Raw genomic sequence first — 21,687 nt, forward strand, 5'->3', positions numbered from 1 at the left:
AGACTCCCCCTCCAGGCTCAGGGCCTCTCGCTTCCCCAGATGCCTGGGTGCAAAGAAGGGCTTGGCGGGGCTCCTCCCCGGAGGGTAAAAATTATAGTCATTCTAACTGCACTTTGGAAACCAGGCAAGGGGAGAAGATACATGAAGAAAAACTAGACAGAGAGAAAAAGAAAAAAAGAGAGAGCGAACGATTGCTAGAGAGAGAGAGAGATAATATTAAGTTATTAACTGAGGCTGGCCAGAGGGGAGGACCCCCCCTACCACCCCCATGCACTTTGAGAACCACCCCTCTTCCCCCCAAATCAGAGAACTGCCCCCCCCCCACACACAAGGTCCCTAAAGGTAGGGCCGCCGATCAGAGCTGTGAGTTAACACAACAGGGTCCTGGCCACCCACCCCTTGCCTTGCCCCTCCCTCTGTGCCCCTTTGGCACCCCCACCCCAGTACTTCCTCTGCTCTCTGCCACTCGTGCCCGCTGAGTTCCATCTACCTCTCACGCTGGATGCCAGCTGGCCCCTCACCAGCCTGCCCTGCTGCCCGCACAGCTCCCCCTTTCAAGTGCCCAGCCCCAGGGGCCTCTCCCTGCCCGTCCCCCCCCCCCCCCCGCCGCCCCACTCCTTCTGCACCTTGGCACCCACACAGGAAAAACTGTGGCTCAAGCTCCCACCCTCCTCACATCCTGCTGTACTAGCTCCGATCCAGATGCTCCGCACTAGGGCGAGGAGGGTGTGTGCGCTCCGGGCTTCTCCCGGGGCCTCCGCCCCCTCAGGACTCTGTTTCCCACGTGTCTCCTGGGCTCGCTCTAACCTCTGCCCTCCTCCGTCCCTCCCCCCACGTCTCCGCACTAACCCAGACGCCGGGTGGGCAGGCACCCAGGGCCGGGATGCTCAGCTGAATAGCACTTAGTCCGGGCCCCTGGGGAGGGGGCGGTTGGTGCTCCTTTTTTTTCCTTCGAAGCTCTTCAGGCCGGCCAGCCCCTCCGCCCGCCCGGGACCCATTTCCCCTCTTCTTTTCTCTAATTCAGGGACTTTGGCTTGAGCCACCTCCCACCCTCGTGGTGAGGAGTGCTCTGTTGGTCTGCGTTTGGGTCAGTTACCCTCCTCCTCCCCTGGGCTCTCGCCCACTCTGCAGGGGAGAGGGGCGAGGAGGTAGCTCTCCCGTGGGTGGGGCCAGGGGGAGGGCGGGGAGGGGCAGAGCAGACCAGAGGGCCCCGGGCTCAGGGCTGCATGTCGGCAGGGATGGATGGGTGGACATAGATGCCCCCGGAAGCCATGGGGAAGGGGGGCGGGGGGAGGGGGGCCAGGGCTTCCTGAGCTTTGCACTACTGGGGCAAAAATGTCTTAAGCTGTGGGGGACCTGCCACCCCACCCTGACCCTCAGCCTGCCACAGCCCCCTGCACACACACACACACACACACACACACACACACACACACAGAGGCACTGCTATGCTACCCACCAGGGCATGTCCTTCCCCTGCTGTTCAGGTGTTGGGCAGAGGGGAGGGCCTAGAAGAGCACCCGCTGTCACCTGTGCTGTCACCTGTGCTTGTGCCGGCCCCGCCCCCTGGGGCCTGTGGGCTGCACCTGCTGTCTTGTCTCTCCCTCTTTCTCTCCTGGGGCTGTTTCCTGTCCTCCTCCTGTCCTCTAGGCAAGCCCTCTTGTACCCCCTTCCCACCCCTGGGGGCTCAGTGGAATTCCTGACCTGTCTGCTGTCTCCCCCACCCCTCCAGCCCCGCCTCCCCCCCTCATTCCCCATTCTCAGCCATGGACGTGGTGGAGAAAAGGCCTTGAAGAGGCTTGGCCTCTTACAGGCACTTGGGAATCCCGCTACCCCACCCCAATCATATGAGCTGTGATCCCCCACTCCTCCCCTGACCCTTCCCCCTCACTCTGTGATGTGGGGTGTACGTGTGCATTTCTCTGTGTGAATGTGTGAGTACATGTGGTGGGGGAGGAGCTGGGGGGGGACTCAGGAGTGCCACAAACCTGCTCTAGAGAGGCAGCTGTCCCAGTCCCTGCTTTGGAAGTGGGGGACAGGGCCCTCTCCTGGGGGCCATTGGTGCTAATGAGGGGGATGGCTTAGACGTGGGTGCTTAGCATGCCTCCCCCAGTATTGGCCCGGGGCACTAGGGCAGGCAGGGTGGGGCAGCAGGTGCAGTATTGGTGGGAGGAGGGGCTGCTGAGAATAGAACGAGGGGTCCAGGCCAGGACAAGGGGGTGCCAGAGCCATGACCACTACCCCACCCCCACCATCGCCTCTCCATCTCAGTATTCCCCGTCCTATCACTCATAACACACATACCTCATCCAGCCTCCTCCCTGCTCAGACTTGGGGAGGGTGGGGGTGGAGGAGCCCCTATGCCTTCTCCTGGTGGCGGGTCTACAGGGCTGGGAGAGGGCAGGGCGTGTGACAGACACCTTCCATAGGGACAGTAATTCCTGCCCTGGGAACTCCTGGGTGGGGGGAGGGGGACACTTCCCTGGAGGCGCTACTGAATGTATGAGAAGCTGGTGCTGGGGTGGGGGGAGGGGGGTCGTGGCCAGAAACAGGGAAGGAGGTAGTTCCCTTCCCCAGGGGTGGGGCCAGTAGGAGTGACTTGGGGGGCTCCTACTCCTGCCCCATGTTGACAATCAGTATGTCTGTTATGTGCGATTTTTCACCCCGTTGTGTTTTGGGTCAGGATTTTAAAGAAAGATATTTTTATGGTAATTGTTGCTCGTCTATTTTACTATATATTTATGTAATAAATATATGATGAAAATAACTCCCGTGGGCGCCCCCCTTAGACTCGTGTGCTGTTTCCCTGTATCCTCCCATCTGCTGGCAGAGTACCCACCCCTCAAACTGACCAGATGGAGAGGTGTGCCCCCAGCTCGGCATCATTTCCTCCCCAGCCCGCCCCCAACAAGCACACCACAGGAGCCAGCTCAGCTGTGAACTATTGCATTTGAGGCAGGAACAGAACACATTGGGGGGCCAGAGAATTAGAGGGGAGAGCGTGGTTTAAATAGGGGGGGCGGGAGGTTCAGTGATGGGGGAGGGAGGCAGGTATTTACAAGAAGGCTCGGGGGGGCCAGAGGCTCATCTTGGAATATTTTATAACAATATAAATAAGATTCTGGTTTGCTTTTCCTTTTCGTCTCGTAAAGGAGAGAGCAGTGCAGAGTTCGATTCTGTACAAGGGGGCAGCGGCAGAAGGCCGGCCGGGCGGGTCACTGGGCGTCCACCCGGAAGGACAGCAGCTTCTCGGAATGCATGTTGTTCAGGGTCCGCAGGTCCGGCAGCTTGAGCAGCAGCTTGGTGAAGCGGGAAGTCTCCGAGGGCCGGTTCTTCAGCACCAGAGCCCGAAGGGCCCGCAGCAGCGTCTCCTGGAGCTGCTCCACCGAAGCGGAATTCTCCGTGCCCGAGCGGTCTGTGGGGAAGACGACAGCAGTGAGACGAGCTCCCTGAGCTCCTCTGACGAGGACCCCGAGGTCTGCCAGGACCCCCCCGAGGTCTGCCAGGAGGACCCCAAGGTCTGCCAGGAGGACCCCGAGGTCGGCCAGGAGGACCCGGAGGTCTGCCAGGAAGACCCCAAGGTCTGCCAGGAGGATGCCGCGGGCAATGCAGCCTCTCCCTGAAGCCCCTCGGAGGGCCCAGGGGAAGGAGGAGGAGGGAAGCATTACTCCTCCCCCCAGGCCTCTGCCCCGGAGCAGGGGGTGCCCGAGAGCTGGGAGCATGGGCTCAGCAGGGCTGGGCACCTCCCAGCCCACCAGGCCGCTCTCCTCCCCTAAACAGGCCAAACCTACCCAGGCTCCCTTGCTTTTTGCTCGGTAGTTCCCTCCGCTTGAATGCCTCCCCCACCCCCACGCTTCCACCCCCACCCCCACCTCTGCCTGGCAATAGCTCACTTGTCCTTTGAGGCCCCACTCAAGTGTCACCTCCTTCCCCAGCTCCCCAGGCAGAAATAGCTGTGTGTGCTTCCTAAGCCCTTGGTTCATGCTTCTACTGTGACACTTCTTTCACTGTTTTATAATTAGTCGGGCATGAGTCTGTCTCCCCAGCTAGACTGTGTCTGAATCATGTCTGTATCGCCAGAGCCCAGTGCAGGGCCTGGCATAGAGTAGGTACTCCATAAAAGGTGTGTTCAACTGAACTGCGTCCGCCTCCTCCCCGGGGTCAGGTGCAGGCGGAAGCTTGGCTCACCTGCAGAGACAAGCACCACCGCGGTGAAGAGGCCCAGCTCCTCCTCCGTGAGCGCCAGGGAGTTGAGCTTCTCGCTGAAGTCGAACATGGCGTTGAGCAGGTCGCCCATGCCCATGGCGCTGAGCTCCTGCAGGCTGTAGGTGGTGCGGCTCAGGAACATCACGGTCTGGTCCTTCACGTTGAACAGCGACGCAAAGCGCACCATCAGCACCTAAAGCGGGAAGTCATCCTGGGTGAGGTGGCAGGAGCACTTGCTGAATCACCCCTAGTTTTCTGAAGGGTGTACTGGATCTCTCAGTAAAGAGTGGGGATCATTTCCAAGTGGGTACTGGGAGCGGGGAGACCAGGTGGAAGGATGGAGAGCATCCCACACTGGCTTTGAAATCCAACAGGCCTCAATCTGAGTTGCAACTTAGTCGCTACCTGTGACCTTGGGCAAGTCACTCCACCAAAACTCATTTGCTCAGGCCTCAAACGGGGGGTAGCAATGTGCCCTAAAGGGTTATTGTAAGGCAATGGGATGTGACTAGACCCCAGCTGAGAAGAGAGAAGGCCCAGCCTCCTGAGGCAGGAGTGAGAGACGTTCTGCCCCCTCCCTCCTCAGTCAGAGTCTAAGGACGAAGGTACGGGGGTTCCAAAGCCTTTCAGAGACACTGCCTGCCCCAGAAGCCAAATTTTCTGCTGGGTGCTTCCCAAGGTCAAGAGTGGGGAGCACCAAGGGTCACTCACCTCAAAGGTGCCAGCCTTGAGCAGAGTGACCTGGTCGTGCTGAGAAAGGTCACGGAAGCCTGGGATGTGCTTGGCAAACTCGACCACCTCCCGCACAGCGGGTGTGAAACTCATGGAGAAATCCTCCCAGATCTCTTGCACGGTTCGCCCACTGCATCCATGTGGGTACATGTTCATTGGACATGCCTGGAGGAGGAAGGGATTTGGGAGGGGAGGATCAGCCAAGGCTAGCTCAGATGAGCTCCCCGCACAGGTGTGGGCCCACGATTTGGCCTGGGTGAGAGGCTGTGCCGGGAGGATGGGTCTTTCAGGTAAAGGGGCAATCAGGTGCCAGGTGGAGATCAGGGATTCCCCAGGCAGAGCCCTGGCTGCAGGGCTTAGCATCCTCCCCGGGGAAGAGGATATTCTTGTGTCAGCCTCCGGGCACACCCAGCTGCCCTATGCTAAATCCAGCCTCGCAGGCCCCCTGCCCACTTCACCCCTGGTGCCCTCACCAGCAGAACGTTCTTGGAGTTGCCCTGCCATGGACTGTTGGCAGGTGCTTCGCCTTCTGGGGCTGGGTACACGTGGGTGGGGCATAGACGGTGCCCATTGCTGTTGGGCTGGTGGCAGCTGTGCTGGACAGGGCCAGGGGGCCAGGCAGGAGGGTAGGAGGGAGCCTGGTGTAAACCATTCAGGGCCTCGTTATGACGTTGCGCGGCCATGATGTTGTTGTCATTGGGGACAGGCGGGCAGCCTTGACTTTCCCAGCGATGTGGGGTAGTGGCCGGAGGGCTGGCTGACACATGGTTGGCATTAAAGTTGCCAGGTGAGCTCAGCTTGTCATGGGCATAGGTGAAGATCTCTCGGTGGGCCCGGGCCACCTGGGATATCACATCTTCCACTTTGGGCTCAGGACTTGGAGATCGGGGAGGTGTCAGCTGTTGTGGGAACTGGGAGAAGCCCACCAGGGGTGAAGGGGCTGGAGCGGGGGGTGGTGAGGGGCCCAGGGGGCCTGGGGTTGGGTGCTGGGCGGGCGAGGTCTCCATTGGGCACTGGCTGCTCAATTGGTTGTTGGCCAGGTTCATGGCGCTCTGCATCTCAGCGAGCATCCGCTGCTTCTCCCGTTTGGGTATGCGCCCAAAACGCACAGCTGTGACAGGATGAGAGCAGTGTCAGGAAGTTTTCATACACACTCACATGCTTCTCTTCCTTCCTTCCTCCTGAAAGGGCGAGACCCTGAGGCTTGGGGTTCCACATCAAAACTAAAACCAGCAAGGCCACACCCATGGAGGGGGTTTTCCAAGTAGGGATTTCGATAGGAGGTGACCAGAGGGTGTTTACCCAAGAGGATGAAGTATGGGCGTCCCCTATGCAAATGGGACTCCCGGTATAATGTGTCTCAGTTTGGGACTTTTTACAGGGAGGGCTCAATTCGGAAACGGAAGGGGAATGCTCGAGGGGCAACAGTGCTGCCTCACCATCTCTGGACATGCCCACGGAGAGACACTTTTTGAAGCGACACTGCTGGCAGCGGTTGCGATTTATGCGGACGATGGAGCAGCTCTCATTTTTCAGACACCTCTTGTACTGGATGTTCTGCTGGATGCTCCGACGGAAAAAGCCCTAGAAGGCAGGGGCAGCGAGTGAGCATCTCCATCTAGGCCAGGCCTATGCGTCCTGGGGGAGGGGGTCACCTGCCCCTGCCCTTACCCGCAACCTGCCTCACCTTACAGCCCTCACAGGCATGCACACCGTAGTGGAAGCCCGAGGCAACGTCTCCACACACTTTGCACAGTAGCACCATGCCGTTGAGCTCTGTGGGAAGAGAGGGGCAGCAGGTGAGCAAGAGGGATGTCTGAGTGGTCAGAGATGGAGGTTTTTTGGGCTGGAGATTCTGGGGGGGGAAACTGAGGAGGAGCCCAGGTATCTAGGGGGCACTCAAATGACCAGACTGGGCTCAACAGCAGCTGATGCAACTCTAGGAGAAACCTCCAAGGCCAGGGTAGGCTCTGCGAATAACTTTCACATGGGCACCCACTCCCAACCTAGGTCTGCCACCTTCCTTCCCCCCCATCACCCGGAAATGTACTCACTGGTGATGCTGCTGGCGCTCTTGCTGGGGGACACTCGGCTGCTGTCCTCCAGGGCCACGTGTAGACCACCTGGGGGGCTCCCGTTATAGAAGGAGGAGGAGGAGGACGATGAAGAAGATGAAGGGGGAGAGCCATCATCACTCAAGCTGGGTGGAATGCTCCCAAAGGAGCGAGCTGGGTCCTGGGTGAGGGAGCCAGTGGGTGATGGAGGGAAGTAGGTGGGGCAGCCTTGGGTCAGGGACTGGAAGCTTCCATTCGAGCTGTCACTGTAGAGGGACTCGGGGCTGGTGCGGCTCGGGGAAGAGCCACTGGAACCAATGTAGGTGATGACGCCACCTGGCAACAGAACACAAGGGGAGGGGATGTCAGCTGCCATATGTCTATGGTCTTAGGGCACCACCCTGCTCATCACCCCCTCTGCCTCCCCCAAACCAGAAGTTAACCATGTGGCACCCCAGAAGAGCCACAATAGGCAACCCCCAACACATACAACGCATAGCCAATCAACAACCACGACCCTTTGCTTCCGCTTGGGTGTGAGGTACCTCCCTAGAAGCACGACCCCTGTGGCCATCTCACATATGTGCCCCCGCCCCCTGCCCTGGAACCCTTCCTTGGAAATACTGACTGCAGCTAATGACTTGTCCGGGGCAGACCTAAGGATGGGATGAGCAGCTGAGACCCATTCATAAGGCCCCGTCTTCCAAAATAAACAGCTGCCGATTTTAACAGAAGACCATTCCAGGGATGAGGCCATGGAGGGGCAGCTAGCCAACAGTGAGGAGAGTGGGGGAATGTGAAAATTTAAAGTCACATTCCCCCCAAAGTGGAAGATGTATTCTCCCAAGGTATCAAACCTGCCCAGTCTGGTTCCCCTGGCCTCCAATAGCCCTAGCCTGAGTGGACTCTTCCTCTGAATCTAGGAAACAGCAGTGCAAATTGCAGGAGGTGGATGTGAAGGACAAATTGTCCAGCCTTCCAGATCTCTCAGCCTGGTGACAATGACCTTGGCTCTCTGGCCACTCCAGGACTTTGACCATCTGATTACTTGCTAACCAGGTGGCTGTGTTCCCGTGGTATCAGCAGGAGAAAAAGGTGACCTGTCTGCCACGCCTTTGCCAAGCACCTAGTTTGGCCGGCCATGGGCGGGGTGAGAGAAGGGAGGATCCCAGGACACGTGTAAGCCGACACAGGCTATGCTACTGTGTCTCCAGAGGCACATGTCTTGCTCACCCACTGACACACACTAAGCTGGGCAGGGCAACCCTAAAATAGCTCAAGGTTGGCCAGGGTGAACGCAGCTCCCTGTAAAATAGTTGCACAACAGATCAGCTCCTACAGTTTCAAGGCTGATTCGGGGGGGATGGGGTATTTAGTTGATGGTAAATGAACCTGACCTAGTTCACCCATCCCCCAAAGAGGAGGAAGACTCACTAAAAAGACTTCCTTCTAACCTGGAAGTGAGGGGCACATTCAAAAGAGTCTAGTTCTAGATCTATCACCACCAAATTGATTTGTGATCTAGAGTAAAATCAAGTCCCTTCTCTAGGTCTGTTTTCCTTTCTGTAAAACAAACAAACAAAAAGATGAGAGAGACTGAATATCCTTTCAGTTATTATTCTGGAATGTAGTTGTAGCTGGGGAAGTCCTTAGGAAGCAAACTGCTGCTTGTCTGGTGGGGTGAGGAATAAGATAATGTTTGCAGGACTAAGGAAAGAGATGCTTGGGGTACAGAAAGAACTTGGAATGCGGAGAAGCTGAGTCTTAAGGCAGTGCGGTGAGTAGGTGCAAAAAGAATAAAGAGGAAAGGAGTGAGGAGAAGGGTGGCTAAATGTGAGATCCTCCTGAGGAGTGTAAACAGGAGGCCAAGCCAGGTCAGGGATGGCCCCATCTTACTCTGCTTTGGTGATGGGGAGGAGGGGGAACCCGGGCAGGCGGACAGGAAAAGGAGGCAGGCGGGTGCGGGTGAGTCAGCCCAGCTTCACCCAGATCTCAGCGGGGCGGGGCGGGAGTCGGGCCCTCAGCCGGCCTCACGTCTCCGCTCCACGTGTGCCTCTTGCACGTGGCTCCCCAACGAGGAACCCCGGAACTCAAGGGCCCGCCCTCTCCGCTTCCCATCAATCAACAGCAGGAGCACCGCCTCTGTCCCGCCCCTCCCCGGGTCCTGGGCTGGGCGGCGAACGCGAGATGGGCGGGGACTACAGCGGGGAGGGGAAAAGGGAACACGCGTTGCCGGGGCGACCGGGGGGCGGAGCTCATTATGTAACAAGGCCGGGAGGCAACGACCAATGAGGTGGTGGCCACGGCTGCTGCTGAATGAAAACAAACGCAGCACGTGGGCCCGGCTCTGCAGCCATGTGAGCCCTCCGGGCCACCCGGGCACCGTGGGTGTCCTCCTGGGGCCCAGCGCCACTCGCCCAGCTTCTCAAGTGCCGCTCCCCGCAGCCGCTGCGGATTCCCCAGTGAGACCTGACCCATTCCCCAGCCCCTCCTGCCGTGGCGTCCCGATCACCCCAGTGCTTCTTAGGTTTCTTCCTGCCTGCGGAAACTAGGGGAAGAGGAAGAGGCGAAGGAGGGGACCTTCTTTCCGAGAAGGCCAGGCATGTCACAGCTACAGGGGGCGGGTAGATGGAGGCGTTCAGGGGCACTGCTCCAAAGCTCCCAGTCCCTCTAAACTGTTCATCTCACCACACGGAACCCCTTCTCCATTTCCTTCGGCCCGGGATCCTTCAGGCTAATGAGAGCTTTAGGACTCTGAGGGGTGGGGGTAGGGCGTCTCCGGACACATTCCCAGGCAAAAAAAAATAATAAAAAAAACCCTCTTGAAATCCTAGTCTATGGTCCCCATTACACTAGTAAGTCCCCGGGGGGAAAGGGAGTCCCCAGTCCCTTACAAAGTTCCTCTTGTTCTAAGACATAGAAGTGAGAAGTGACAAAGAAAAGATGATGGTAGTCATCTCAGTACCTGTGTTGTTGTTGGAGTCCAGGGTCGTCATGTCTTCACCGGTTGAGAGCGGTCATTCAAACTGGACCTTGACACAAACTGGAGGTCGCAGTTGCCGCCGTCTCCCCCTGGGCACTGACTGAGCGCAGGGAGTGGAGGCACCCTGCAGCAAGGTCTTGGGGTGGCCGGACTGCAGCCCTGCAGAAGGGGAGGACGCTGAGGCAGCGGAGGTCTGCTTTGCATGGGAAGAGCAGAGAGAGTGTGGGGGAAGGGGGCCGGAGAGAATTAGCCTGCAGATCTGGCTAGAAGGCAGGCAGCAAGGACGGTCGGGTCTCCGCAGTGCACCGGTGCCACTGCCCGACGGCTCCGCAGCGCCGCAGGATAGCGAATCGGGAACTCCCGGTGCAAAAGTCCCAGAGGGGGAGAGGTTGCGGTCAGGAAGTAAGTAGGTGATGGGGAGAAACAGGGCACCCAGGCGCAAAGAAGCGAGACGTGTGCCCTGCTACGTTCCCTCGGCAGCAATATTTCACTCTGCCAATCTCAGCCGCCTTTTGCCCCAGCCTTTTTCCCTGGGACAGAAGGCTCTGCGCAGGCGCCAGCAACCCAGGATTCCCGGGCCGCACGCGGCACTGGAGCAGGTACCATGTGATCCCAGGGAGCGCCTCGTGCCCCAGTGACACACTTTTCCAGCAGCAGGCACGTTGAGCTCCGTGCGCCTGCGTAGCGCCAAGGCTGCCGGGATTTGTGGTCCACTGATAAAGTGGGCGGACTGCTATGTTTACCCCTTTCTGCCTTGGAAAAGCTCTCGCTGGGACGGGGAGGAGCTGAGAGCGGGGTGGGTGGGGTGCGCGGAAGAGTCAGGGTGGCGTGTTTGGAAAGCCTGTATGGCAGAGGCATGTGAATTCCTGGGGAGGGACTGGCAAGCTTCGCTGCTCCCTGGGAGATCAAAACTAATAGGCCTTTTCTGCAGACCTTGCAAACGTGAGTGCTTCACGTGATTGCAGAACTGACCTCGCCTTGAGGTTACTGGTGACACGGGGAGAGAAGACAAGTAGGGGAGGGAGATATCCCTGAGTTAGCAGCTTAAGCTGAACTTGTGCTGCAGGGCCAAGTCCTAAAACTAAAAGGAAATGTGACCCCTTCCCCCTTCTACTCCCCTTAGGGAGAGCACCCCTAGGGAAAGGAGTTGCAGTGGGGGGTGAAGATGCCCCTTGGGACTCCCTGTTTGCTTGTATGATACCTTCCCACCCATTTGAGGTGACTTTGGGATGAGTCATTTCCCTTTATTTGTGCAATAAAAAGGACAAGGAAGGGGAACTTTATGGTGAAAGTGCTTTGAGGTCCTAAAGTAAGGAGGCCAGAGGTGAGGCAGGGGCCTGGGAGCACAGCGACACTCCCACTCCACCCCCCGCAGTGTTTGAGGGTAATTTGTGGATTCCACAGAAGGTAACTCAGAAGGGAACACCCAAGGTTGAGAGCATCTTACCCTCCTCTACTGATGAGGAAAGTGAGGCTGTGAAGGGACCGGCCCATGGTCAGACATCTATTGCTAATTTCATCTGCCCGCCCTAAACACTGGGAGATGGGCAGGTGTGCAAGTGAAACACTGAATCGAGGTTAGGAACAGCCAGCATCTTCCTTCAAAGCAGCAATTGCCCAGTTGGTAAAAATAGGTCTCAAGTAGAGGTCTGTCCTGTCTGAGGGTTTGGGTTATGGGGAGAGATCAGAACCGCTTCAAGCAGCCAAGGGAACCTGGCCCACCTGCTGCTTCCTGCTAATTCCTCCTCCGCAGACCCAGTGATTCAGGGGAGATTTCTCCCCACCCCCGCCTTCTCCACTTGTTCACAAGCAGCTCCTGGGGTAGCACTGATGGATGCTTGGGAACATGAGAGCCGCCAAAGAGGCAGAGAAAAGGAGTGTGGGCACCAGGAAGAAAATAGCTGGGCAGTAAGGAAGTGAGTAAGCTGAGAGGACTGTGAGGTTGACTGAAGGGGTGGTGGCCTCACCACTGATCCCAGTAGACTTTGACTCCCAGTAAAAGATGGGCCCCCTAAAATGACTCACTAGAATGGCTGGGGCTTTAGCTTTGTTCCCAAGCCCCTAAGGAAAGTGGGAGAGAGAAGGCAGTGATCTCTTCCTTGTCCTGCCCTGGCCCCTTCTTTGTCCTGCCCTGGCCCCTTTGTCCTGCCTTGGCCCTTTGGCCCAGAGCTGGGAAGCTGCAGCAGAGCGTGGGAGGGCCTGGGAGGGGCAAGGACAAACAAGGAAAGAGGCTTTTCAGGAAAACTTGGTTGAGAACTCAGCCTCCACCTCCTCTCCCTCCTCCCCTTGGGCTCCGGAGGGAAAGCTGGAAGGTGAGCTGCCATGCCTGGCCCTGCATGCTCTCTGTGCCTCCTTTCTGACTCTCCTTCAGAGCCAGGGCCACGGCCCAAGGATCTGCCAGGGCTGTACTCAAAGTCAGAGCCCTTGGCATGACCTCTAGCTCTCTACCAGCCCCAGTGCCACCACTAGCACACTCCCTTTAGTTGCCCTGGATCCTCCCCAAGGCCCACAGCTCTGTTTGCTGCTCTGGCGATCTGGCCCACCCTCTGTTCTACTTCGCTGGTGTTTATCCCTGTTGGAGGGGGAGGGGGGGGTCCAGGGGTCAAGGCTCCCTCCCTGACTTTGCAACAAGTGAGAGGGAAGAGGAAGCAGAGGCAGCTCGAGCTGAAATTCAGTCAGCCTAACACTTGGCAAGAAGCTGGGTTGTTTTGCAATCTGTGTGAGGTATGAAGGTGGAGGCTGGGAGGGAGGAGGCATAAGATGGGGATTACCTCTGCTCCCTCCTTCCTCTGCACTCCTTAGAGGGCTCTCCTTTGCTCCCTGACAAAGAAGTGCCTTTTGGGATCTTGCTTCTACCATTGTAGAGGATACAGAATAATGAGAGGCAGGACTTGCCCTTGGCTCCAGAAGCTTCTAATCTATTCACCTGGTTCCTCTCTCTGCCAACAGCTGCTGGGATAAGGACAGAAACTAGGGGACCCAGAGCCACCAAAAAGATGGAGAAAAGGCTTGGTTGTCTGGCTTTGGGGTACCTGGGGTAGAATCTAGCTTTGGCCTCTCTTTGACCTCAATCTTGACCTTCAATAACAGGTGCATCTCAACACAGCCTCCCACCCCTCCTGCTAGCTAGACATTCCAGTTCACTTCTACACACACACATACACACACCATTCCTCCCATAACCAAATTCAGCCCAAGAAGGAACTGGACCCTTAATAGACACTACTCAGATTGGAACCGTGGGAAAATGATACACGTCCAAGACTTGGCATAGCAAGGCACAGCCCTGGCTCCAGGTTGCACACACTTCTACTCAGATTCCTCAGAGTCCAGGATTCTGGGGACTGACCTCACCATTTAGGGACAGGGTTGTACCGGGTGACTGTGTTTCCAAATATGTCTTTTTAATTCTCCTGTATTTCTTTGGACTGGGAGGATGCAAAGATAGAGAAGGCAGTGGACTGAGAGCTTTTCAGTTCTGGCCAGAGAGAGTGTGTGTGTGAGTGTGAATGGTGTGGATGTGTGTGGATGTGTGTGTTTAATCCAAGAACTATTCTCCTTGTCAGTAGGTTGTTCCAGGTAACAGGGCAACGCCCTGTGCGAATCCTGGGTGGCCTAAATCTTGGGCCAACGTTGACAGACTGACTGAGGGTGGGTCCTTGCTGCAAACCAGGTCAAGCTTCAGTAGGTGCCTTCCCTTCCCCCTCCTTTCTCACCAAGCAAACCATTGCCCAGGGGGAAAACCTGCCCGCCCAGGTGATGCAAAGCTGGGACAACCTGGGATGTCCCAGAATCAGGGACCCAGCCTTCCTAGATCCTTTTCTGGTTCTCTAAAAGGCCAGCTAGCTTGCCCTAACCTTCCCAGAGCCTTGATGTCTTGGGAAGGGTCAAAGTCTGAGCTAATTTGTTATTTGGGAGAGATGGGAGACAGAGAGGGTGAGGCAAAGTCTACTGGGTCCCATGGATGTGCTTTGCCTCAAATTCTATCTCTACCTCACTACTCCTTTTTTCAAGGAAAGGAAATAATAAATATGTATTAAGTACCAACTGTATGTCAGGAACTGTGCTATTACCTTGGTTAATATCCAAAACAACCCTACGCTATAGGTCTCATTCTTATTTTAGAGATGGGGAATCAGAGACTTAAGGATATTAATTAACTTGCCCAGAATGCTCCAGAGACTGGGCAATTTGTCTGGAAGTGTATTTGCATAGCATTTTACTTAAGATTAAGAAGGTGTCACATCATGTGGCTGGGTGGCTCAGTTGGTTAGAGCAGTGGTCGGCAAACTGCGGCTCGTGAGCCACATGCGGCTCTTTGGCTCCTTGAGTGTGGCTCGTCCACAAAATACCACGTGTGAGTGCGCACGTACAGTGCGATTGAAACTTCGTGGCCCATGTGCAGAAGTTGGTTTTCAGCTCTCAAAAGAAATTTCAATCGTTGGACTGTTGATATTTGGCTCTATTGACTAATGAGTTTGCCGACCACTGGGTTAGAGCGTCGTCCTGATACACCAAGGTTGCAGGTTCGCTCTCCAGTCAGGGCACAGACAAGAAGCAACTAAGTAGAACAACAAATTGATGTTCAGTTTCCCTCTCTCTCCCCGCCCTGCCCCGCTCCCTCCCTAAAATCAATTCTAAAAAAAAAAAAAGGATGTCGCATCAAAAGATGGCAGAGTTGATGGAGATTATTGGAGGGGCTAACACTCTCCCAGCTATCTTTTGGAACTACCCCTATCAACAGCACAAAGAAAATGGCAAATGCTGGGAATTCCACCCCAGGCACGAGGATGAAACTCCTTCCACCAGCAAGACTGCCCTTCCCGGAGAGAATGATTACTTCTGGTGGAATGTCTGAGCAGAGGCTCATCCTGGTGTTTCCTGCGCAATGACGGTGCTTGGAAGTGAGGTGTGTCTCCAAGAAGAGAAGCCTGGAGCAATCTGTGCTCCTGCCCCCACAGTACCTCAGCTTCCCAGAAGCTCTGTTTTAATTCCAGCCACCTTTCTTTTCCCTAAACTCCTCCCTCTCTCCCTCCTACCTTCTCCGGGGCTGGTGGTAAAGGAAGAAGGTGGCCAGCATGGGAGGCAACAAACCAACTTTCACGTAGACTGCTACAGAGGTAACTGAAGCAGGCGTCTGAACTCGCCCCTCTCCCAGACTTTGGGATCTGGTGATGGTCCAGGCCCTTTAAAGAGCCATGGTGCCGCCCTAGCCGGTTTGGCTCAGTGGATATACCGTCGGCCTGGTTCGATTCTGGTCAAGGGCATGTACCTTGGTTGTGGGCACATTCCCAGTAGGAGGTGTGCAGGAGGCAGCTGATTGATGTTTCTCATCATCGATGTTTCTAACTCTATCCCTCTCTCTTCCTCTCTGTAAAAAATCAATAAAATATATATATTTTTAAAAAGAGCCATGGTGCCTCCTTACAAGGTATGTATTAAGAATGGATTGATTCAGTGAGAGTGTTGAAAGCCACCAAGGACACACAGAGGTTGTGTAACAAGCCCTAAGGAAACAACATCCCACTTCCCCATTCACCTGCCTGAGAGACGTGTACCTCTAAAAACCCCTTCAGAAGCCACCTACCATCCTGGCTAATGGTTCTTCAGCAAATCATTTGGGGAACCTGAAGGAGGGTCCCCCTCTCAGAGCCCAGGATCCTACCTACGTCACAGGATCCAGGAGGTGGCATGGACTGTCCTTGGCAGTGGCAGGCTAATCAAACCCCAGATTGCCCTCTTTCTGTCATGGGTTCCTCCTCCTGGTTGGGGGACAAGGGCACCCATTACATGCTATGCCAGGGCCATCCTGTCCAGCCTTTGCTATGCTGCTACTCCTGGTGTCATCTTCCAGGTCCCTGCACCTGCCATTGGCTGTCCTTGAACCTCTGTAGGACTGAGATGCAGGAGAATGTGTGTGAGGAGCGTGCAGGGGCGTGGGGGGAGGGGGGAAGGCGCCTGTGTGCCTGCCTCCTTTCCTATTCCTTACCCCGAGATGAGATCTGTCTCAAACCCTCTCCTTATCCAGCATCTCTCCCCAGTCCCTTGGCCTCTGCAGCTCTTCAGGCAGCTGCCTGGGGAGGCCGGAGGCTCATGACAGTCCTCGTGAGCAGGATGGACCTTGGAGGAGCCATGGCCTGGGCAGGCGTGTGTAGCTTCTGGGAGGCTTACATAAACACTGGCTGGGATGGGAAGGGAAGGCGGGGGGGGGGGGGGGGGGGCGGGTGCAATGGGCTGCCTGGGAAATAAAGCAACCCCAGCCCCGCCAGCTCAGCCTGCATGGAAAGAAGGAACAAGGCTAATTTTCCCTCCTCTCATCCCTCTCCCCCCTGGTCTGCAGCTGTTAGTTGGGCTGGAAAGACTGCAGTATCATGGGGGAGAGGGGCGGGGGAAGGAGAGAGAGAGAGACCAATTTGGGATCCCTCCCCCTCTTCTAAATTGGGGGGGGAGGAAGGGGAGAAGCAATTTGCCAAAGAGATTTTCAATGCCACAGGAAGGAGCTTTGTCTCATTAGAATGCGCATTTGCACCCTGGAAAAAAAATCTGTGCTGGTTGCAAAAATTCAGACGTGTGTAGGGGCCCAGCGGAGATTTAAAAAAAAAAAAAAGAAAGAAAAAAGCGCTAGCTCTGCAATGCAGGATCTGCGAAGTTTTGGTGCCACGAGGAAATGTGGGTCGCGCTCATTTCATATGCTTGTTCCTGCTAACCTACTGTCCGCCTGACTCCAGCAGTCTCACATCCCAGTCAGAGGCACTGCTGCTCCGAACCAGGGTCATGGGGAGGGGGCTGAAGCCGAGGGCAGGAAGGGGGAGCCAGGGGTTAATGTGCTGAGAGGATTCCAGGGGGCTGGGAGGGCCGGACGGGTGGGAGGGGACACTTGCCTGAGGGATGGAGGCTGAACTTGCCGTTTGCACCCGTGTTTGTCCTCCAGCTGGACCCGGGTTAGTGTGAAGTTCTTCCAGATCCCCTCCCCCCACCCCCACCCTGCTCCCAGCTCCTCCCTATCCCCAGTTGGCCGAAGGACTTTCTCCTTCCTGTCCACTGACTGCAGAGACCCACCCTACAGAAAGAGCCCGCGTTTCATTCCTTCATTCCCTGACCCCACGGGTCCCCGAACTCTCCTTGTTCTAGTCCGGAATGGGCACTTGCTGCATCTCTGTGGGGTGTCCTTCTTCCTACAAAGGGGGGACCAGGCAGCCTTATTTGGGGAGCTCGGGCTGCAGGGAAACCAGGTCTTGCCTCTGGGCTGACATGAGCACATCAGCTCGAGGGCTGGCCTGGGCCAGTCTGTGCTCTTGGCTTGGGGCGGCCCTTTGTCCATTTGGGACCGAGGGCTCTGGGTTGTGTCAAGGCCAAGGGGCTGCCTGGGAAGAGGCTATGCCTGGAAAAGCCATGTTTCTTTCCCGCGCGTTTGCTCCCCTGGTGGCTCCAGAGGGACACAAGGAGCCGGCGGCAGGATAGAGAGGCAGGAGAGGAGCAGGAGGGCACCCAGTGCCCTTCACTCCTTCCCCATCTTCCTCCTGCTCCCGGGCCAGCAGAGGACAGGGCCCGGTGTGTCTGTGCCGGCCGGAGGCTCACGCGGGCTGCCGGGGTCACATGGGCTGGGCATGTGCAGCCTGCTCCATTTCTACCACAACAACTCGCTCATAAACAGCCGGGCTGCTGCTGGCGGTGGCGGCGGAGACATGTGCAAGCGAGGGGGTGGGGCACGTGGCCCTGCCCGAGCCAAGGGAAGGCGCTCGCTCAGCACCGCCCCGCCCGCCCCGCCCGCCCCGCACTGGGGCTGCCTCGCCACAGGAAATTCCTGGTGCTCCCTTGCTGCAGCAAAACATGTTTTTGGGAAGTGACTTTCAATAAGGAGGGAGTCAGTGGGCTATTAAAACAGAGATAGAACGGGTCATTAGTCGGAGAGCGACTTCTGCTCGCGCTTATCCTTTCTGAGATCCCTGGACTGGTTGGGGTGGAGGGCTGAGCAGGAGGCAGGTGTGGCTAAGTCTTACCTGTTTCTTCCTTCTAAACCGATATAAAAGCGGAACCAGCCAGGTCTCCATGGTGAGTGTTGGGGTGAGGAACAGAGTTCCCTAAGATGGTGGCTCCAGGTCTGGTAGCAGGTCAGCAGCAATTGAGAACCTATTAGAAATGTAAATTGTCAGATCCCCGTGAATCAGACACAGCAGTAGAGCCCAGCAATCTAAGTTTTAAAAACATACATATATTTATTGATTTCAGAGAGGAAGGGAGAGTGGCAGAGAGATAGAAACATTAATGATGAGAGAGAATCATTGATCAGATGCCTCCTGCATGTCCCCCACTGGGGATCAAGCCCACAACCCAGGCATGTGTGCTAACCATGTGCCCTAACCAGGAATGGAACCATGACCTTCTGGTTCATAGGTCTGCGCTCAACCACTGAGCCACGCTGCCAGGTCCAGCAATCTGAGTTTTAAGAAGTCCTCCAGGTAGTGGGTTTGATTCCCAGTGAGGGCACATACCCAGGTTGCCGGTTGGGGTTTGATCCCCGGTACTGGAGGCAACCAATCAATGTTTCTCTCTCAGATTTCCATCTCCCTTCCTCTCTCTAAAATAAATTTTAAAAAATAATAAAAAAGTTTGGCCAGAGGGAATAACCAGATACAGTTAGAATCAGTGAAAAAAGCATTTATCGAGTGCCTACCTACCATGTGCAAGAATTCTGGAAAGGAGTAGTAGGAAGAGGAATAGCTGAGATCTGAAAGGGAGAGGGAAGGTACTGGGGGCGGGTGGGGGGGGAATAAGGGGAAGAGAAGGCTAGGGTTGTAATTGTTTATCTTTTCTCCATCTTACCTACTTTTCTTCCTGCCCTGAGGATCCTGTTAGAGCAATGAATTGGGGTTTAAATGGTTTTGAGATTGGAGGTAGAAATTGGTCCCTTGTCTATTTTTGCTGGCATGGGGACCCCAAGCTAGTTGCAGCCATAGGTCCTTGCTTCCCATGCACAACTAAAAGGATATGAGCAACACACACACACACACACACACACACACACACACACTCCCTGGGATCTCCAAGGCAGGGCTGGGGAGAGCCAAGAATAGGAATGAGGTCCCAGAGGGTTGGAAGTACCCCACAAAATGAGTTTAACAGATAACAAGCAGGAAAAAGTCTTTCAATGGGGGAGGGTGGGGACAATCCTGGCCTTTTCCAGCTTCCTGAGACCCAGAAACTGTGACCAGCAGCAGCAGAGGGTCTCCAAGGCAAATCACAAAGGCTCCTGAGAAGGAGACCTGAGCCTGGACAGCTAAGTGACTGGAGAGTGCTGAATTGGGGATCCAAAGGGTTCCCTGACACAAGCAAACAGAACCAGGGTGGGCATGGGTGGCAGGGGGTTGGTGGGTTTAGGGGAGTGGAGGAAGCTAGGGATGGGAGCCTTGCTCAGCCCTCTCCTCAGGCCTTCCCTCCCCCATCACAGGAGCACAGCTCTCCTTACTGTCTGTCTCAAGTGTGACCCGTTGACTCCCGGCCTCTCCCTGCTCATTTTCTTGAGGAATAGACTTTCCTGTGATTCTCATAATGCCCTTTCTTATGCTTCTCTGCAAGGTTTCCTCTCTGCCTGAGAGGCTCTGGGCTCAAGGAGCAGACATCCCTGCAGGCTCAGCTGCAGTGACCTACATTAGCTCTCCCCAGGCCCAGGGGACGGGGGCTGAGGTCTCAAGATAGGAACTGGGGAATCTGGCACAGGTCTGCAGATGATGACGTCAGAGAGGCAGGCTGCAAAAGTGTTATGGACCAGAAAGAGTTCGTCCACCTGGCGCCAGCAGAGCCAAACACTAAACATCAAGAATTGCAGTGGAGAAATATTAGCTATTTTATTGATGAATGGCACCACCCCAGAAGAATGGGGAGATAATGCTAAAAAAAAAAAAAAAATGGCATGTAGGTTACAGATTACATAGGGCAAAGTCACAAGACTCGTGGGTTAAGGGTTGTGCTGGACACTGATTGGTTGGAGGTAAGGTAAAGGTAATAAATCATTTCTTCAGGTCTTAAGGGCAGTTCTGAGGCCTTTTCCAGGGTCCTTTTGTCCAGTTTCATGGGAAAGCAGCCAGGGAATAGTTCCACCTTAGGGATCAGGAACTGAAACATAACTTAGGTCAAGATGTTATCTTTAGCCTGCCAGAGGTCCAGACTATGTGGTCACTGGTCAGATCTGGACTACTGTTTGGTGCCTCGAGGACTGCTGATTTTCAGGGGAAAGGCCATGTCTGGGGCAGGGTGGGAGAAGAGAGAGGGGATTTATAGAATTGAAAACATGTAATAAGTCATAAGGACCCTCAGTTTGAAAAGTGGCACGAAGAAAGAGCAACTCAGGGGGCACCACCGAACTGAGTGTAGATGGTATCAGAAGACTCTCTAACCCCCTTGCATAGGTGCCGGAGGACTTTGACAGGCCTGGTCTCTCTATTCATTAGATTTGGAAGTGGTTTCTGCTGCTCCCCACTCCTGCTGAATCCACCCCCGTCTGCTGCAGCTGCTGGAAAGGTTTCCTTGGGCTTGATAGGAACCAGTGAATCAGATTTCAGCTGATTTATTTCATGGACATGGAGGCTGAGTAGAGGTGGTCAGATATGCAGAAACCCACTCCCAGGCTTTACTATATAGAGACACACGTACTTCCTTAGATCCACAGATTCTGAAAAGGATCCATAAGGAACACCATTACTAATTACCATTCATAAACCCCTGACTTCGGGACCCTGGCAGCGGAACCTTTCCTTCTAGCTACAGGCCTTCTGGAACAGGGAAGGCAGGTTCTGAAATAGGTGCTTTTTCCCTCTCTATGAACCCACCCTGTTTAGGATGCCCACTGCCTCCAGATTGTGGATGTTTTGCCCTGGCAAGGAAATCCTATTGTGGGGGCAGGAAATTAGGTGGTGGTGACAGAGAATAATAGATGAGCTGAGAGAGAGAGGAGAGAGAGAGAGAGAGAGAGAGAGAGAGAGAGAGAGAATATGAGCACGAGCTGGTGAGCAAGCTGTGCAAAGGGTGGCTCTCACTGTCCAAAGGGCTTTCCCTTAGCCAAGCTCCACCCCAAAGCCCAGGAAGTCCACAGCTTGGCACCCAGCCAGGGTGAGAGCATTCCTCAGGACTCTGACAGGCTGGGGGGATGGTGCTGGTGTTCCCACCGCGAGGATGGGGGAGGGGAAGGAAATGCGCAGGGGAGGAAATGGCCACAGAGAAGAGGGTGAGGGTAAGAGGTGGGAAGCTGGTTTCTCTCCTATTAGAGAGAAAGTGGAGGCCGAATGCTTCTCAGCGGCCACAAGAAGGGTCTGCAGCTTCTGAGCAGATGACCCCTAGGTCACCTCTCTGCTCAGGGTCATTACTGAGGTCTCACACTGTCCTCTGGACTCGCTCGCTCTCTCCCTCCCTCCCTCCCTCCCTCACCCTGGGGCTGTGGTTGGGCTCGGGAGCCCCCGAGTGGTGAATATGTGGAACTGCAGCTGGGCTGAGGGAGGCGCTCATAGGGTCTCCCTCTGTCTCTCCACCAGGCCCCCTCCCTTTCCTCCCCTGGGCCCAGGACTCTGGAAATAGCACCTGATAATGGGAGCGCTGACAGAGGCTGAGTTGTAGGAAAGCAAGCGTCTTCCCTAGTCCTTCACGTTCTAGCTGGATTGCTTTTGGGCTGTTTCCCTGGAAAATAGGACACTATTTCCCTATTTGCCCTAGGACTCCTTC

General features: G+C 55.6%; 2 protein-coding genes across 3 annotated transcripts in view; one reads left to right on the top strand and one right to left on the bottom strand.

The window, feature by feature from the left end:
- THRA (thyroid hormone receptor alpha) overlaps positions 1–4,138 on the top strand; it is a 23,984-nt gene extending 19,846 nt beyond the window's left edge. Inside the window, exon 10 of one of the 2 annotated variants that reach the window (XM_054708810.1) lies at positions 3,153–4,138. In XM_054708810.1, coding sequence (XP_054564785.1) covers positions 3,153–3,623 — 471 coding nt within the window. In that variant the 3' untranslated portion in view covers positions 3,624–4,138. The remainder of the gene's footprint in view (positions 1–3,152) is intronic. The other variant, XM_054708811.1, reaches the window with a different exon arrangement.
- Positions 4,130–9,988, bottom strand: NR1D1 (nuclear receptor subfamily 1 group D member 1). Its single transcript, XM_054709430.1, has 7 exons — positions 9,958–9,988; positions 6,993–7,328; positions 6,626–6,714; positions 6,378–6,522; positions 5,412–6,049; positions 4,918–5,103; positions 4,130–4,399 (listed from the first exon to the last, which is right to left on the bottom strand). The coding sequence occupies exons 1-7, from the start codon at positions 9,986–9,988 to the stop codon at positions 4,130–4,132; spliced, it is 1,695 nt and encodes a 564-aa protein (XP_054565405.1).
- Positions 9,989–21,687: the final 11,699 nt, after the last annotated feature.

This window comes from Eptesicus fuscus, chromosome 20 (assembly GCF_027574615.1).
Source record: "Eptesicus fuscus isolate TK198812 chromosome 20, DD_ASM_mEF_20220401, whole genome shotgun sequence".
Taxonomy (NCBI): domain Eukaryota; kingdom Metazoa; phylum Chordata; class Mammalia; order Chiroptera; family Vespertilionidae; genus Eptesicus; species Eptesicus fuscus.